The sequence below is a fragment of the Felis catus genome, chromosome E2 (genome assembly GCF_018350175.1).
Source record: "Felis catus isolate Fca126 chromosome E2, F.catus_Fca126_mat1.0, whole genome shotgun sequence".
NCBI classification, from domain to species: domain Eukaryota; kingdom Metazoa; phylum Chordata; class Mammalia; order Carnivora; family Felidae; genus Felis; species Felis catus.
This window is the reverse complement of record NC_058382.1, coordinates 391,952-408,487: the sequence shown is the minus strand read 5'-3', so window position 1 is coordinate 408,487 and position 16,536 is coordinate 391,952. Positions and strand designations below refer to the sequence as shown.

Genomic DNA, 16,536 nt, shown 5'->3' with positions numbered 1-16,536 from the left:
GCAGGCCAGCCTGGGAAGGTTCCTGTGGCAGGTCAGCACGTGGAAGGTCTCACACTCTGCGCCCCACGACGCAGTGAGGCTGCAAACACAACAACGGGCAGACCACACCTAATAGAACAGACCCACAACCTCTCCGGCTACAGGCCCCCACATTCAGGACTTGGTCACTAACTGTCAGCTTACCTATTTTTTTGTCCCTGGCCCACTTCGGGCCAACCGGAGAAAGCCAAATATACTCCCTAAGCCATCCCAGACAGGATGACCCGCTTAGTTAGCCCGTCTTCCACACTCGCCAAAGTGCATCCAAGGCGCACCCGAGGCCTTTCCTGCTTGTCGCTGAAAAGCTTTCCGTGCCTGCCTTCGAGCCTCCGCCAAAGGCCCAGGATGGTGGCGGACTCCCTCGCTTTAGCGGGGTCTAGACCCTTTCAAGGCGTCTTCGTTCACTTCCACAGCAGGTCGAGGCGCTGGAAAGGCCGACAAGGAAAGGATGCGGCCGAACGCAGTTCAGACGCGAATCCCGCCCTCGACGTAGATCGCAGACGTCCGCCATTCTGGCGTCGCGGCCTCGGTTGCCGGCTGAGGAGAGTCAGAGTCGCGTACTTTAACCCGGGCCGAGCGGAGAGGCACGCCAAAGAGCACAGCCCAAGGGAAACCACACTCGAAACCACAACACGAGCCGCCGTAAAAGGGAGACGGCCGACTCTGAGTCCCAGGGAGCCTCCGACGCACAAACACCTCCGCCCTCGAACAGTCGCCTGGAGCAACGGTCGCCGCCGCGGGAAAAACCGCCACCGGCGCGCGGCTTTCTGGGATTTGCAGTCCGTTACGCCCAGCGCGCGCACTTCCGCCGTCCGCCGGAAGCGCAGCCATTGATCTGCACGCTCAGGTGAGCCTGAAATCCGGGACCCGCGCGGAGGCTCCGCTTTCAGCTGGGCGGGGCGGGCTGGAGGGCGGGGCCAGGCCGGACCGAAGTTATCTGGGCGGTGCCCGGGGAGTCAGGAGACTGGCCGAGGTCCCTCCTCCTGCGGGGCCGCGCTGGGCCTGTCGGAAGCGAGTCCCTCTGTGTACGGAAACTGGGAGGGAGCTGGTGCAGCCAGGGCCCCTCCTGCTGCAGAGCGCGGCTGGATGTGATCTAGTTTGAGGTTCTCCTGCTCCGGTGCGCGGCCGGGAGCCGGTTTGGTTGAAGCTCTCCCTCCGCAAAGGAGACCAGCTGTTGTTGAGGGTTTCTGGCCGGCCTGTGGGAATCTGGGGCCTGCCCACCCAGACCCAGCCTCGCGTCTCTTTTCTTCCCTCAGGTTGTTAACGCCACCTACCCCGGGGGCGCTCTGTGCAGGAGGTGGTAGCCTAGGCCTCCCGGCAGCAGAACCAGGCAAGTGAGGCTTCCTTTACCCAGAGGCCACCCCAGCCTCAGAACTTGGACGCGTTTTCTTCCACTGGTATGTGAACCTGAACTCAGTTTGAAGAGTAAGTGTATGCTTTCCAAGCGAACAAAGAATTAGGGGCAGTCCAGGTAGAGCATCAATCAACTCTGCGCCCAGGGTGTTCATTGTGTTTGTTGATACCCCAGGTTAAGGGCTGGGTGAGAGAAGGGGCTGGAGGTGTGAAGAACACGGACATGAAGCTATCCAGTACGTGAGGCATTAGAGTTGGATTTCAAAGAGCCTCAGAGTAGAACCGTCTGGCTGTGGAAATAACTGTGCAAGAGGGAATGCCAAGGGGGTGGGAAGAGCTCAGGACTCTTCAGTTCCCATTTCTAGTGAGGAGCCAGGATGGAGGTCACAGAATTCCTGGTCACTCAGCTGTGTTGAGTTGAGGAGTCGATAGGAGGTGGGCTGGAAATAGAGGAGGAAGTGGCATTGGCAGGGAGCCTGGGAGGGAGGTCTGGGCTGAACTTGAAGCCTGGCACAGCACTTGAAATCCCACTCTCCAGGCAGGGAAAGAGGAAGCTGTGAAAGGAAGAAGAAGAAAACAACCTCTGCCCCAGCCCTGGAGACAGAGGAGACAAGGAGAGACCCTGCCACACCAGCCCCCTCCCAGGTCCAGCAGGAGGCAAAGAAGAGGAATTTATGTATAATGTATGTGACTAAATGTGCTGTGTCCTGTGTGTCGCATGATGTTGAGCTCTATAAATACAGCTCATTTAATTCTCACAGAAGCACGATGACACAAGGCCTGCTGTTCTCCCAGATGTCTACAGATCAGGAAACTGAGGCCTAGTGAGGTTAAGGAGGGCTGTTTAGGGCCTACAGAGGCAAGTGGTGGAGCTGGGACTTTGAAAGCAGTCAGTCTGGCTGCAGAGTAGTGTTCCCAGCCCTTGCCCTTGGATGCCTCCAGACAAGGAGAGGATGGGAGAGTAGAAATGGTTATAGGCAGGAGGAGACTGCCCAAGGATGGGCAGGAGTGTCAAAATAAGATAGCATCATCTAGAATCTTTGTCCGCTTTCTTGGGTGTGGTGTGCATTTGTAGTGTGTGTGTTCAAGAGTGAGGGTAGAGTGGGGCACCTGGGTGGCTCAGTTGGTTAAGTGGCCGACTTCGGCTCAGATCATGATCTCACAGTCCATGAGTTCGAGCCCCGCGTCGGGCTCTGTGCTGACAGCTCAGAGCCTGGAGCCTGTTTCAGATTCTGTGTCTCCCTCTCTCTGACCCTCCCCCGTTCATGCTCTGTCTCTCTCTGTCTCAAAAATAAATAAACGTTAAAAAAAATTTTTTTTTAAAAAGAGTGAGGGTAGAGAGAGCATGGACAGAGTGAAGAAGAGGGGACTGAGGTGTTGGCTGCTCCAAGGGCCTAGCTGTGAGGAGCAGAAGCATGGAAGTAAGGGTTGGGGGTACTGGGATGCAGGAGTTTACTTGACTAGAAGGGAAATCTCTCCCCTGAGAAGTTGAAGGGAGCCACTTGGGGGGGTTTTGGCTTAGAGGAGTCAGTGCCTGGAAGGTGGTAGAGCCTAGGGTCATTGACTGGAGTGAATTAAGAGGCAGGTTTGTCTGCGCAGATCGGACAGTAGTGAGAGGGGTGGGAAGAGGGAGTGAGAGCATGGACTTGCTGCTGTAGTGGGGATACAGATGGGGCGGATGTGTCTCATACGACCTAGGACTCAAAAACCATCAGTGGCAGGCAGAGAGGGTGGCTGGTAGCGTGAGGCAGATTGTGTTGAGCTTCCAAGTGAGAGAGGCTGAGGGGCAGGTCCTTGATGAAAGATGCTAAGAAAGGGGCAGTGGGCTGGGCAGCAGTGTACCAGAGGGAGAGGCAGAGAACCAAGATGGCAAGATGGCAGCCTGTGTATCTCTTTATCTGGTTGTTCATCTGTGTTCTTTGTCATATACTTTAATAAACTGGCAAATGTGTACATTACTTTGAGTTCTGTGAGCCACTCCAACAAATATAGGATCTAAGGAGAGGAGGTTATGGGAATCTTCAATTTGTAGCTAAGTCAGAGAGGAGTTGTGGGTAACTTGGGAACCTGCTGCTTATGGTTGGCATCTGGAGGGATTGGGGCAGTCTTGTGGAACTGAGCCCTTAAGATGTGGGATCTGAGTTGAGTTAAATTGTTGGACACCCTGCTGGTGTCACAGAGAAGTGTTTGGTATGGGAAAAACCCCCACATTTGGTGAGCAGAAGGGTCAGGACTATTGAGAATGTAGGAGTAAAGGAGAATCTTGGGAGAACAGACAGGGTTTTTCCCAACTCAGTATCCAAACTGGCATTTAATGTGTATATTTTATTTTATTTTATTTTATTTTATTTTATTTTATTTTATTTTATTTTATTTTATTGTTTTAATGTTTATTTTAATTTTTGAGAGACAGAATGCAAGTGGGGGAGGGGCAGAGAGAGAGGGAGACACAGAATCTGAAGTGGGCTCTGGGCTCTGAGCTGTCAGCACAGAGCCCAATGTGGGGCTTGAACTCACCAACCGCAAGATCATGACCTGAGCTGAAGTCGGACGCTCAATCAACTGAGCCACTCAGGCGCCTCTCATGTGTACTTTAAAAAAATTTTTTATGTTTTTTTTTTGTTGTTGTTTTTTTAAAAAAATTTTTTTTTTTCAACGTTTATTTATTTTTGGGGACAGAGAGAGACAGAGCATGAACGGGGGAGGGGCAGAGAGAAAAGGAGACACAGAATCGGAAACAGGCTCCAGGCTCTGAGCCATCAGCCCAGAGCCTGACGTGGGGCTCGAACTCACGGACCGCGAGATCGTGACCTGGCTGAAGTCGGACGCTTAACCGACTGCGCCACCCAGGCGCCCCTATGTTTTTTTTTTTGAGAGAAAGAGAGAGAGAGAAAGACAGAGTGTGAGTGGGGGAGGGACAGAGAGAGGGAGACACAGAATCCAAGGCAGGCTCCAGGCTCTGAGCTGTCAGCACAGCTCGTGACCTGAGCTGAAGTTGGATGTTCATCTGACTGAGCCACCCCATCTTATGTGCCCCATATTATGTGTACTTTTTAAAAAAATTTTTTTGTAATGTTTGTTTATTTTTGAGAGAGAGAGAGAGACAGAGCGTGAGCAGGGGATGGGCAGAGAGGGAGGGAGACACAGAATCTGAAGCAGGCTCCAGGCTCGGAGCTGTCAGCACAGAGCCCAACGTGGAGCTCGAACTCACAAACCATGAGATCATGACCTGAGCTGAGGTCGGATGCTTAACCGACTGAGCCACCCAGGTACCCCATCATGTGTACTTTTAATACAGAAAGGAACTTCCAGAGCTTGTGGAGGAACTTGAACTTGAACCTGAAGACAGTGGGAAACTGCCACACAGTGACAGAAGCTGCATTCTACTATGGCCTCTGTGGCTTCCTGGGAGAAAGGGGGAAAGACAAGAGATAGGACCCAGTCAGATCTTCTTCAGTAACTCAATCAAAAAGCAATAGACCAGACATTGGGAACCAAGGGTGTGGAGAGGTGCATATTTGAAATGTGGGGGACCCCAGGTCTTTGTGACCAACTGAATGTGATAGGTGAGTGTGAAGGAGCGGTCAGGAAGGACTTCAGGGGCACCTAGGTGACTCAGTTGGGTGTCTGACTCTTGATTTTGGCTCAGGTCATGATCCCAGGGTTGTGTGATTGAACCCCATTTCGGGCTCTTTGCTGAACATGGAACCTGCTTGAGATTCTCCCTCCCTCTCTCTCTCTTTCTTCCTCTCTCCTTCTACCCCCAGCTCATTTGCTCTCTCCAAAAAAAGAAAGAAAGAAAGAAAGAAAGAAAGAAAGAAAGAAAGAAAGAAAGAAAGAAAGAAAGAAAGACGGACTTGAAGCATCATTCTCAGATTCTCAGTACACATGTGAAGACCAGAGAGTTAATCATTTCCAGGCTAGGAAATCTTGGCACTGTTGACATTGGAGGCCAAGTCGTCCTCAGGTGGGGGAAATGTTTAGTGCCTCTCTCACCTCTGCCCACCCTCTACAAGTTGTGACAACCACGTATCTTCAGACATTGCCAGATGTCCCTTGAGGGCACCCCTGCTCCCAGTTGAGAACCACAGCTGTGCAGAAAGGGCCAACTTTCTCACACTTCCTGGAGATGGGGTTCTTTTCATGGCCTGGTCCTTTAGTTGAGCCTGATGCACACTGTGTATGGTGTCCCCAAGTAAACAGAGACAATTTATCAGGTAGGATATCCCTAAGAGCTCAGAGGTTACCTCCCAGCAGCTAGCTGGTCAGGGAATAGGCCTTTCTTTGAAACGTGCGAGTCATGGATAATCTAGGCCTGCTGAGTTACACAACCTGTTATGCACACAGTATGTTAGGTGTGCTGTGGACGGTGTGGCCATTCCAGCATTGTTATGGATGGATGGAACTTTTGCCTTCTTGGGGTGGGGGTTGTTCTGGGAGTCAGGTAAATGCGTACTCACACCAGCTCTAAAGTAGAAAGTTGAACTTTTTGTCACAGACTTATGTTCTGACTTTAACGTTTTTTAGTAGGATATAAATGGTTTTCCTCTAAAATTTCTTATTTGACAGCTATTCGAAACATTCTGGCATTCTGTTTCTTGCATGTTTATTGCTGCCTTATCTGTACTGGCCTAAGCGCCAAGGTCAGACACAGCCCTGCGTTTTGAAGCCATCATCTTCCGCTTCAGTATTGAATTTGTTGCTCAGCACTCTCCCCTTTTTACAGCAATTCTCAGAGGACTTGGGTGCTCTATTTGCCTGAAGAATATGAGGTCTCTGTGAGAGAGATTGGGACCCACCATGAAGGTGATGACCAGAAGAGAGTGTCTGCAGAATTAAGCTCAGAAAAGGAGTTCTCAGACCTCGCTGCATTGGAATCAGCAGAGTGCTCGAAAGAGACTGTCTTGGAAGTGGGAGAACAGTGGGAAGCTGCCTCTGGTGCCTTTGTGGCTCCAGCAGTTGCAGGTGCTGAGGTCCTGGCCCATCTGCAACCACCATGCTCCTGCTGACTGTGGCTAGGGGCTGCCCCCAGCATACTCTCCGCGGAGCTCAGGACCTATGAGAAACCCAGCACCTGGAAAAGCTCGAAGAGGAGATGACACTGGTAGAGGAGACTATCCGGACATTTGAAGGCAGAGGTGAGAACTGCCACAAATGTGAAGCATGGGGAGAGCACGATTTCCCCAATATGTGAGTGCTTTTTGATTCTCTGGGGAAATGGTTTTACAGAGAAAGTAGAACAAGAAAAATGCTAGCATTCAGTCCTGGGAGAAGAGTGAGCATCTGCCTCCCGGAAGCAATGAATGAGAGTCCCGAGTCTCCGTGGGCCTCCAGCCCAGACGGTAGCTGTTCTGAGTTTCAAGGGGGTGAGGGTTCAAGGTTCTTTGTGACCTGGATGGCACCATGCAAATGAAAGGTGCCATCTGGCGGAATGAGCAGGAGCTCCCTGTGAACAGACACACAAATGCAGCATATATTTCTGGAATGTTGGGTCATCCCAAATGACCAGTGACGAGAGTTGGTGTGTGGGCGTACACAGGTGTGGGTGTGCTTCTGGTGCAAGTGGGTGAGCAGGAGTCAAATATGGGGAAGGTTTGGCGGCCATATTTCATGGGATTCTCACCCGGCTGTCTCAGTGGAACAGTCACATGCCTGCAGCCAAGCTATTAGACAAGTAGGGTATGGGAAGCAATGGCGAACAAGTAAAGCAGCAGGTGATGGGCACACCTCACGCGGGGGCAGCGTCCTGCACCTCCAGAGTAGCTTGGGGGAGCACATACCCGGGGTGACACCCCCTACAGAGCCCTTAGTTGTCCTCCTGGGGATTTTTATCCTCCTTGTCCCCATTCCCCTTACCCCCATTTTTGGAAACCAGCTGATGTTTTATTGTGATATTTTAAAATTGTGAGTCTTTTTTTCTTTTTGAAGCCAGTTCATGTGTCACTGGTATTCAAAAATTATGCAGTTTTCGTGGGAAATTAGCTGATGTTTCATTGAGGTATCTTAAAATCGTACAATTGTCTTAACACTCTGCTTCTATTTCCTCCAATTTAGTCTCTTGAAATGACAGGAGAAACTGGCCAGTCCTTTACTTAGGTGTCTAGGGATGGCTGTGTATCTGTGGGGTCACAGTTCAGACACACCAGCATGTGACTGGGCATTTACCTTGAGCCTAGGGCAGCCCATGTCCATCCCAGGCTTGGACCTGGGCTGGCTGGCCCACTCCACATCTGGAAAGCTGGCTTGGCTGCCAGAGCTGACCTCAGAGCCTTGGACTTTTAGGAAACTGGTCAGAGCCCTATCTCCCAGCTACTCAAATCCCAGGGGGATGTTCCTCAGATGGCATTGGCAGGCCTCTCCTTTGTTGGGGTTGTGGGTGGTTTCTGTCCCGTGGGCTTACTGAGGAGGGGCTGAATTGCTAATTGCTCCCTCTTTCTCCAGCCCTGCCTTCTGAGGATCCCTGCCCTCTCCACAACAGCTTCTTCAGGTATGAGGAGGAAATGGAAGCACATTCTCAGCCAGTCCCATCCCAGGTGAGTTAGGGACCTTTTCTCTCTTTGCCTCAGTCTCCTCAGGTGCAAAACTGGTCCAGGACTAGCACCCAGGTCCTCAGGCCAGCCCATAAGAGCACTGTAATGTTGTCCTTAGCCTTCATGTGAAAGCCAAGGGCTCTTTGCAGATAAAGCACCTTCCCTGTATGGATAAGCTAGGAGCTTCTAGGATCAGACCCAGCATGAGGCTTCCACACCTGGTCTCCTGGGACAGCTGGTGCCCTGTGGCTCAGACTGTTTGTGACGGCTGCTCAGCAAGTTATCAAGGATGGGCAGAACTAGGCCTCCATACCCCATTTAGCCACACTGGGCCCTTGACCCTCACTGAGACTACTCAGGAGGGCCACTGAGAGTGTCCCCTTAAAGTGCCATAGTCGCCCTTAGATGGCTCACAGTGCAGCACACAGTGGGGTGAGGAGCAGGTCCCTGACCTTGTTCAGGGTCCCATCACCACACCCATTATCTGTGTGCTTACTGGGTGCCTGGGGGTCACTGCCCCTCATGTCCTGTGAGACTTCCTGATGCGGGAGACTGTCTTCATGAGGGACAGCAGCTCAAGCCAGAGGAGTTCAGGGACATGTCCAGGTGTCCCTCAAGTGAGTCATGAAGCTGAGATGCTGGGCCCCCCCGAGGCCAGGACACATGGCTTTTTGCCTACTGGCGGCCTTCCTTGAAAGTAGGCTTCACCTAGCACTCTCTATAAAGGGCCAGGTAGGAACTATTTTAGGCTCTGTGGACCACATACAGCCTTTGTCCCATCCTTTTCACACATGGTGAAAAATGGATTTAAAAATGTAAAAATCCGTTCTTAGCTATATTAGTCCGTTCGTGCTGCTATGACGAAATACCACAGTGGGTGGAGTAAGCAACAGACGTTTATTTTCTCATAGTTCTGCAAACTGGAAATCCAAGATCAAGGTGTCAACAGCGTTGCTTTCTGGTGAGGACTATCTTTCTGGCTTGCTGGTGGCACCTCCTCTGTGTCCTCACGTGGTAGGGAGAGAGGCCTCTGGTGTCCCTGCTTCCTCTTATGAGGACACCAATCTCATCACACTAGAGCCCTGCCCTCATGACCTACATTAGCCTTAATTACTTCTGGGTAAAGTCCCTGTCACTTTGGGGGGTAGGCCCTCAACATGTGAATTTGGGGGAAACAATGCAGCTCATAGCATTAGCCTTATAAAAAACATGCCATAGCCCTTATTTGTCCTGCAGGCCAAAGTTTGCTGGCCCCTGATTTAGAACCTCCTCTTTGGCTTCAAATTTGTGACTTTGTAGAGAAGTGAGGGATGGGATGTCTGAGTGGGATTCCTGTTGTTTCCCAGTACAGGAAATCAGAAGCACCAGTGTGACCAGGGGTAGATGAGATACTCAGAGAGAAGTGAAAACACCATGGGACTGGGTCTGGGTTTGGTCCCAAAGGTGGGAACCCCATGAGTGCTCATGGGGGTCATCCTCGGCCCACGTCCTCTCCCTCCCCATGCTGCCCCATCCCCCCTACCCAGCGTCCACAATGTATGATGATACAGGTGATGTTTCAGCCACCTGTGAGCTTCAAGGACGTGGCTGTGACCTTCACGCGGGAGGAGTGGGGACAGCTGGATCCAGCCCAGAGGACGCTGTACCGCAACGTGACTCTGGAGACCTGCAGCCACCTAGCCTTCCTGGGTAAGATAGGCTCCACCCATCATAGCAGTTTTCTGCTTCAGAGACTCAAAGCTCTGGCTCTTAAGGGTATGCCTGGGCTGGGCCAGAACATTCTAGAAATGGGTTCCTTTGAGATGCAGATCCCGGATATTGCCACTTTTCTGCCTCTAAGGAGCCGAGAGTTTTGCTGGGAGTTTTTTCGAGATGTGCAGGGCCTTCCTAGTCCATCCACATCTAACCCCAGGACTGAGGGCTGGGCTAGAGGACATAGTTCTCCTCTTCCTCAAACAGAGCACAAAGTCCTTTGTTTTCCCCCCAATGACCAGGGCTTCTGCTTTCGAAACCGGCTGTGATCTGCTGGCTGGAGCAAGGACAAGACCCATGGAGGGCAGAGCATGGACCTCCCAGAGGTGAGAGGAAATCAGAGGCCTGGTGAGTTAAGGGGGCCAGAGAGCTCTCCCCAGGACCCTGGGTCCTAGGAGGGGAGGAGGAGCAGGGAGCTTCCTCAGGCATCCAAAAAGCCTCATTCTCAGCCACATCAACCCATCCCTCCATCCCCAGTCCATGAAAAACACATCATTGTTGTCCTGACATTTCTTATGTACAGGTTCTTTTCTGTTCCCATCTTCCCTTAGTCTTCATCCCTTAGCTGTTTGCTTCATCTACTCCCAGCTCTTTGTGCCCCCTTTTCCTTGAGTCCTTCGTCCTGACTTCCACCCAAGGCAGCGGCTCCTCAGACTTCCCCTTCAGGCCTGGTCTTTACCCTGTAGTTGGGTGTCCATCCCTCCTCCATGTTGGACATTCCCATAACTACTAGATGATCCAGAGGTATGGTGAGAACTTGTGCATCCTGGGAAGTGGCAACGACCTATTCCTTCCAGAAGGATTTCTACTAAATCAGTTCCTGGACTTATTTTCCCACCTCTTTTCATCCACTTCCTGATACATCCCAGTGTGGCAGCCTGGTTGGAACTCTCTTTTTTTTAATAGCTGTGTCAGATACAATGCACATACCATACAACACACTAATTTAAAGTATGCAGAGGATTTTAGTATATTCACAGAATGTGCATCCATTGCTACGATCAATTTAGAACATGTGCATCATCCTAACTAATTAGGCTGCTTCTGATTTTTGTTGCTGTTCTGTTTTAATAGATTTTATTTATTAGAGCAGTTTTATGTTTACAGAAAGTTGGGCAGAAAGTACAGAGTTCCCATATTTCACCCTTCCCTCCCCCACCACACACACACAGTTTCCTCTGTTATTAATATTTTATATGCTGTGGTACTTTTGTTACAATGGGTGAAGCTGTATGGGGCGCCTGGGTGACTCAGTCGGTTGAGTGTCCAGCTGTTTATTTCAGCTCAGGTCATGATCCCACAGTCCACACTGGGCACGGAGCCTGCTTAGGCTCTCCCTCTCTTTGTACCTCCCCCATTCACGGGTGTGTACGCTGCATGCACGTGTGTGCTCTCTCTCTCTCTAAAAAGAAAACAATAGGTGAAGCTGTATTAACCCATTATTACCAATAGAGATCAATAGTTTACATCAGGTTCACTCTTGGTGTTGTACACTCTGGGTTTGGGCAAATGTATGATGCCATATATCTATCATAGTACCATGCAAAATAATTCCACTGCCCTAAATATCCTCTTTGGTCCACCTATTCCTTCCTCCCTCCACCCTAACTCCTGGAAACCACTGGTTGTTTTACTCTCTCTGGTTTTACCTTTTTTAGTATGTCCTATAGTTGGAATGCTGCAGTACATGGCCTTTCTTAACTGGCTGCTTTCAGTTAGCAGGAAGCATCATGTGTATCCTTCACACCATCTTCGACCTTCACACTGCCTTCTGTGTTACCCTAGCCAGAGGCGTTGAGTTTATCTTATGTGCTCTTGTTGCTTCTTACCCTATAACTCGCACTTGCAGCCTCTATTATTGTTATTTTTCCCTCTGAAGCGTCACCCACTTTTACTTGTTCTTGGTCATTCTCATGATGCCATCCTGAATTCAGTTTATGGGCAGCATCTTTATTCTCATCAGTCATAGACATCACTATCTCTGTTTTCCTCATTTTGAAATCTTAATGGAGACACTGCTGAAAAATGTCTAACCTCCTTTGCCCAGTTCCCAATGACCAGACACAATTTAGACACCTTTAGCCACCCAAAGACTTCTTTCCTCCTTCTCATCCCCAAATACCTTTTCACTCCCCTTCATTGTTTCATTTGAAAAAGTTCTGATCATTAGGGATTCCAAGGCAACATCACAAGGGAACACAAAGAGTCTTGGGAAGGAGAACAGCATTGCTCGTGGAGGGTGTTGAGCTTAGATAAGGACTTTGTCCAAGTCGGAAATGTCCTCCTGTAGTTAAAGGAGGGCCACAGAGTATAGTTAACATTTTACCAAATGGAGGATCCCTGTCTCCATGGCAGACATGGAGAGTGAAGCATGGGGACTTGAGCAGAGGCCTTGATAGTACTAAATGTGGGCAGCTATACACCTGAAATAGGAAGAGTGACACGTAAAGGGGGAATCTTGGAGAACTCAGGCAAGGGTCCTGAGCTGGGAACCTGTAGCACTTGTTAGAGGCCCACTATTTCAACAGAGGGAGGAATGTTTGTTAGGACAATCAGGGGTGATGATATCAATGGTACCATGAACTAACAGTGCACTCTGTGCCAGGCACCATGTAGGACTCACAGATCGGTTCATTTGTGCATCAAACCCTGTAAGCTAAGGATTTTTATTCCTGGCTTACCACCGAGGAGAATGAGCTTCAAAAGTTGCTGGTTAGTGAAGCCCAGTTGCAACCCAGCCTGGCCAACCACACTGTTTCAAGGACGACAGTGCTTTTCTGGGGTGTCGGTGGCATTGACTATGGAGTGGTGAAAGAGTCTTTTTTTCTGTGGGTAGCCTGAAGAAACAGTAGAAATAGTGTGTTAGGAATATTAAGTCAGTGTTGATGTTTGGGATCCTGTTTCAAGATCCAGAACCAGAAAATAAATAGAGTAAGATTCTGGATCAATAATCTAGATTGAGGCACCAGATAGGCCCCTGTATTAATTTCCCATGGCTGCTGTAATATTACCAGTTGGGTGGGTTAAAACAACACAAATTGATTCTTCTAGTTTTGGAGGCCAGAAACCTGAAATCAATACCATGGCAGCAGAGTCATGCTCCCTTGGAAGGGTCCAGAAGGAAATCTGTTCCTTGTTTCTTCCCACTTCTGGTGGCTGCAGCATTCCTTGGTTTGTGCCCATATCACTTCAGTCTTTAAGGCCAGCATCTCTAAATCTCTTTGTTCCGTGTTCATATCACCTTCTCTGTGTGTGTCAAATCTCTTTCTACCTCCCCTTTTATAAGGACACTCCTGGTGACATTTAGGGCCCACACAGATACTCTCCCTATCTCAAGTTCCTTAACTTACACATCTGCAAAGACCCTTTTTCCCAATCAGGTACCATATTCACAGGTTCCAGCAATTAGAACGTAGGTATCTTTTGTGGTTATTGAGGGCTGTATACCTTCAGACCCCCCCCCCGATTCTTTTTGTGGATTTCTCCTTTATTCTTTACCCTCCCCTGCTTATTCTTATTTCTCTGCTCCTTCTTTGGGGACCAGTCCCCCAGTATCTTTGCTTGTTTTTTATACTCTATCACTGATTTCCTGTTTGCTGATCCATCTTTTTCCCCCCCACATCCTGCATGAAATTACAATCCATGGATTAGAAACAAACCCAGAGACACCTCTTATACTAGGTGGGTCTCCTTCATCCCATCCTCTCCCTCTAATACATATCCAGTAATTCATTATTTTGGATTTTTTTCAGACTGGAAGAATACACTTGAAAAGGAAGAGTCAGCTTCTAAAGAGGATACTGCTGTGGAAGAACCATTCCACAACATAGAAATGAAATGCTGCATACAGGAGGAGGGCCCCTGGTTGGTAACATTGGGAGGAAGGCAGGATTGGAGGGACCAGCTAAGGGAGCACCAGGAAGACCCTTTGAGTCAAACGATACTCACCCCAGAAAGACCGTTTGCTCACGGGAAACATTATGAGCCTGACCTTGGGGGAAGTTACCTGAATTTAAGACTTCTACCTCCAACATTACCCACAAGAGCACATTTCCATACACTTGAGTCACAGGTTAAAAAGTTGAAACAGAATTCAGTTTTCATTAATCATGAGAAAGGCTGGGCTGATCTGAAGCCCCATGAAAATTACCAAAGTCCTAGCGCCTTCTATCAGAGCATTTCCTTGAATAAATTTACAAATGTTGAAACGAGAAATAAAAAGCCTTATGAATATACTGTCAGTAGTGACTCTTTCAACTATGATACCTCCCTTCGATACCATAATAGAATTTTTTCAGCAGAGAGCAGCGATGACTGTACAGGCTATAGAAACATCATTAATCATAGCATGTCTATGAATGAACACAAACCAATGCATTTTAGAGAACTCCAGTATGAGTGTGACAAATGCCTTGTACAAACTGTGATAAGTGATCCTGAAGAAGCACCATTTAGATGTGAGGAGGAATGTAATACCTTCCATGAGGCGTCATCTTTTACTGACTGTGACATCATTCAGACTGGAAAGAAGCCACATGCATGTAATCAATGTGGAAAATCTTTCAGCTGTTGCTCTAAGCTTGTTGTACACCAGAGAACACACACTGGAGAAAAGCCCTATGAATGTTCTCTGTGTGGGAAGTCTTTCAGCCAGAGCTATGACCTTGTTGTACACCAGAGAACCCATACTGGAGAGAAGCCCTATGAATGTAACCAGTGTGGGAAATCCTTCACCCAGAGTTCCAAACTTATCAGGCATCAGCGAACTCACACCGGAGAAAAACCATATAAATGTCATGAATGTGGAAAATCTTTCAGGTGGAACTCTAACCTTATTGTACACCAGAGAATTCATACTGGAGAGAAACCTTATGAGTGTGGTCATTGTGGAAAGTCCTTCAGCCAAAGTTCTGACTTTGTTGCACACAAAAGGACTCACACTGGAGAGAAACCCTATGAATGTAACCAGTGTGGAAAGTCCTTCATTAGAAGCACTCAGCTTATTAGGCATCTGCGAATTCACACTGGAGAGAAACCATATAAATGCAATCAGTGTGATAAAGCTTTCACTGGGAGCTCTCACCTTATTGAGCATCAGAGAACTCATACTGGAGAGAAACCTTTTGAATGTAATCAGTGTGGGAAAGCCTTTGCTGGGAGCTCTCACCTTCTTTCACATCAGAGAATTCATTCTGGAGAGAAACCATACGAATGTAATGACTGTGGGAAATCTTTTCGGCAGCGATCACAGCTTGTTGTGCACCAGCGAACCCATACTGGAGAGAAACCTTATGAGTGTAGTCATTGTGGAAAAGCTTTCAGCCAGAGATCTCCCCTTATTGTGCATCAAAGAACACACATTGGAGACAAGCCGTATCAGTGTAACATGTGTTTTAAAGCCTTCAGTCAGAAGTCACGCCTTATTGAACATCAGAGAACACATACTGGAGAAAAGCCCTATGAATGTATTGACTGCGGGAAAGCCTTTAATGATCGGTCAACTCTTACAAAACACGAGAGGACACACACTGGCGAGAAACCCTATGAATGTAATCATTGTGAAAAGGCCTTTAGTCAGCGATGTCAACTTACTAGGCATCAGAGAATTCATACTGGAGAAAAACCCTATGAATGTAATGAATGCGGGAAAGTTTTCAGTTATATTACATCCCTTATTCAACATGAAAAAATTCATGGGAGAGAAACTCTGAATAATCAAGATGGAAAAGCTCACTGCGAAACCTTTATTAGACATCAGGTGACCAAGGTATGACTCTCAGAGTGTGCTCTAATGACCACATATATCAGATTTGCTTGGAGTGTTCATTGAAACTGCATATTACCAAGCTTACCTTGATCTACTAAATCAGAACCTCTGGCAGTAAAACCCAAGAGCTTACAGTTCCCAAATGTAGCACAAGTAATTTGTATGTACATTTAAATGTGTTTACTTCTGCATTTAGATGAGAAACTATGAACATGATCACTGATTTAAAATTTTCAGTCAGAGCTCTTAGTAGGAGTTAGGAAATTCAAAATGTAAGTATACCCACCAAATAATCTTTTTAGTGAAAACAACCACCCAAACTTACTCAGACATTGTCCCTGTAACACATTCCTAGAAATAATGGATTGGAAGATATTCTTGATGTAAAGCCCCAAACACTGTCTAAAATGAAATCATTGCATGCTGAAGTTGGTACTGAGTGATGAAATATGTAACCAGCAATGATCAATGTAAACCAGCAGTTAACTGGAGGAGGTCTAAGGATGGGAAGTCTTCTGAAATGGTTTTTATTGGAATTAAAAGTAGACTCTGGGGGCACTTGGGTGGCTCAGTTGGTTGAGTGTCTGACTCTTGATTTCAGCTCAAGATCCCAGGCCATGATCCCAGGATTGTAGGATTGACCCCCCGCATTGGGCTCAGCGCTGAGTGTGGAGTCTGCTTAAGATTCTCTCTCTCCCTCTGCACCTCTCCCCTACTCAAGCTCTCTAAAAAAAAAAAAAAAAAAAAACAAAAAACTGAATATGTCAGACTCTGTTGTGCTCTAATTTAACTTTGTTGCCCAGTTAGGTTGATTGTAATCAGAGCTGGATGTATAGCAATATGAAAAATATTTATCACTGACTGGCTACTCAGCCGGTGGAGCATGCAACTCTTGATCTCAGGGGTCATGAGTTTAAGGCCCACATTGGGCATGGAGCCTACTTAGAAAATGTATATGTATATATCAGGTAAAGTGAAAACAGGACCCAAAGTAGTATTTACACAAAACGTTACAACCACATAAAAAACATGTACACAGATGGTTGGTTAAGAAGGTCAGCTCAGGGGCACCTGGGTGACTCGGTTGGTTAAGTG

General features: G+C 48.1%; 1 protein-coding gene across 16 annotated transcripts; it reads left to right on the top strand.

Annotated features, from left to right (window-relative positions):
* The first annotated feature begins 819 nt into the window (after window positions 1-819).
* ZNF544 (zinc finger protein 544) lies at window positions 820-16,012 on the top strand. Of its 16 annotated transcripts, none has more exons than XM_045045737.1 (9): window positions 820-886; window positions 1,296-1,436; window positions 1,931-2,075; window positions 6,119-6,582; window positions 7,834-7,925; window positions 8,834-8,936; window positions 9,485-9,611; window positions 9,917-10,000; window positions 13,427-16,012. In XM_045045737.1, exons 4-9 carry the CDS (start codon window positions 6,556-6,558, stop codon window positions 15,445-15,447), a joined length of 2,454 nt encoding a protein of 817 aa, XP_044901672.1. In that variant the 5' UTR covers window positions 820-886; window positions 1,296-1,436; window positions 1,931-2,075; window positions 6,119-6,555; the 3' UTR covers window positions 15,448-16,012. The 16 variants fall into 16 exon arrangements, with proteins under 16 accessions (XP_044901672.1, XP_044901670.1, XP_044901671.1 ...); XM_045045735.1 differs by lacking the exon at window positions 820-886 and adding an exon at window positions 899-1,064; XM_045045736.1 differs by lacking the exon at window positions 820-886 and adding an exon at window positions 5,160-5,359 and having other exon boundaries at window positions 899-1,436.
* The last annotated feature ends 524 nt before the right edge of the window (window positions 16,013-16,536 follow it).

Bases quoted from the DNA above. Each gene is read 5' to 3' on its own strand.
- ZNF544 (XM_045045737.1), top strand. From the start codon at position 6,556: ATGGGGAGAGCACGATTTCCCCAATAT. The intron at 7,926-8,833 runs GTGAGTTAGGGA...ATTTTCTCATAG, and splicing joins CTCAGCCAGTCCCATCCCAG to TTCTGCAAACTGGAAATCCA. The intron at 9,612-9,916 runs GTAAGATAGGCT...CCCAATGACCAG, and splicing joins CAGCCACCTAGCCTTCCTGG to GGCTTCTGCTTTCGAAACCG.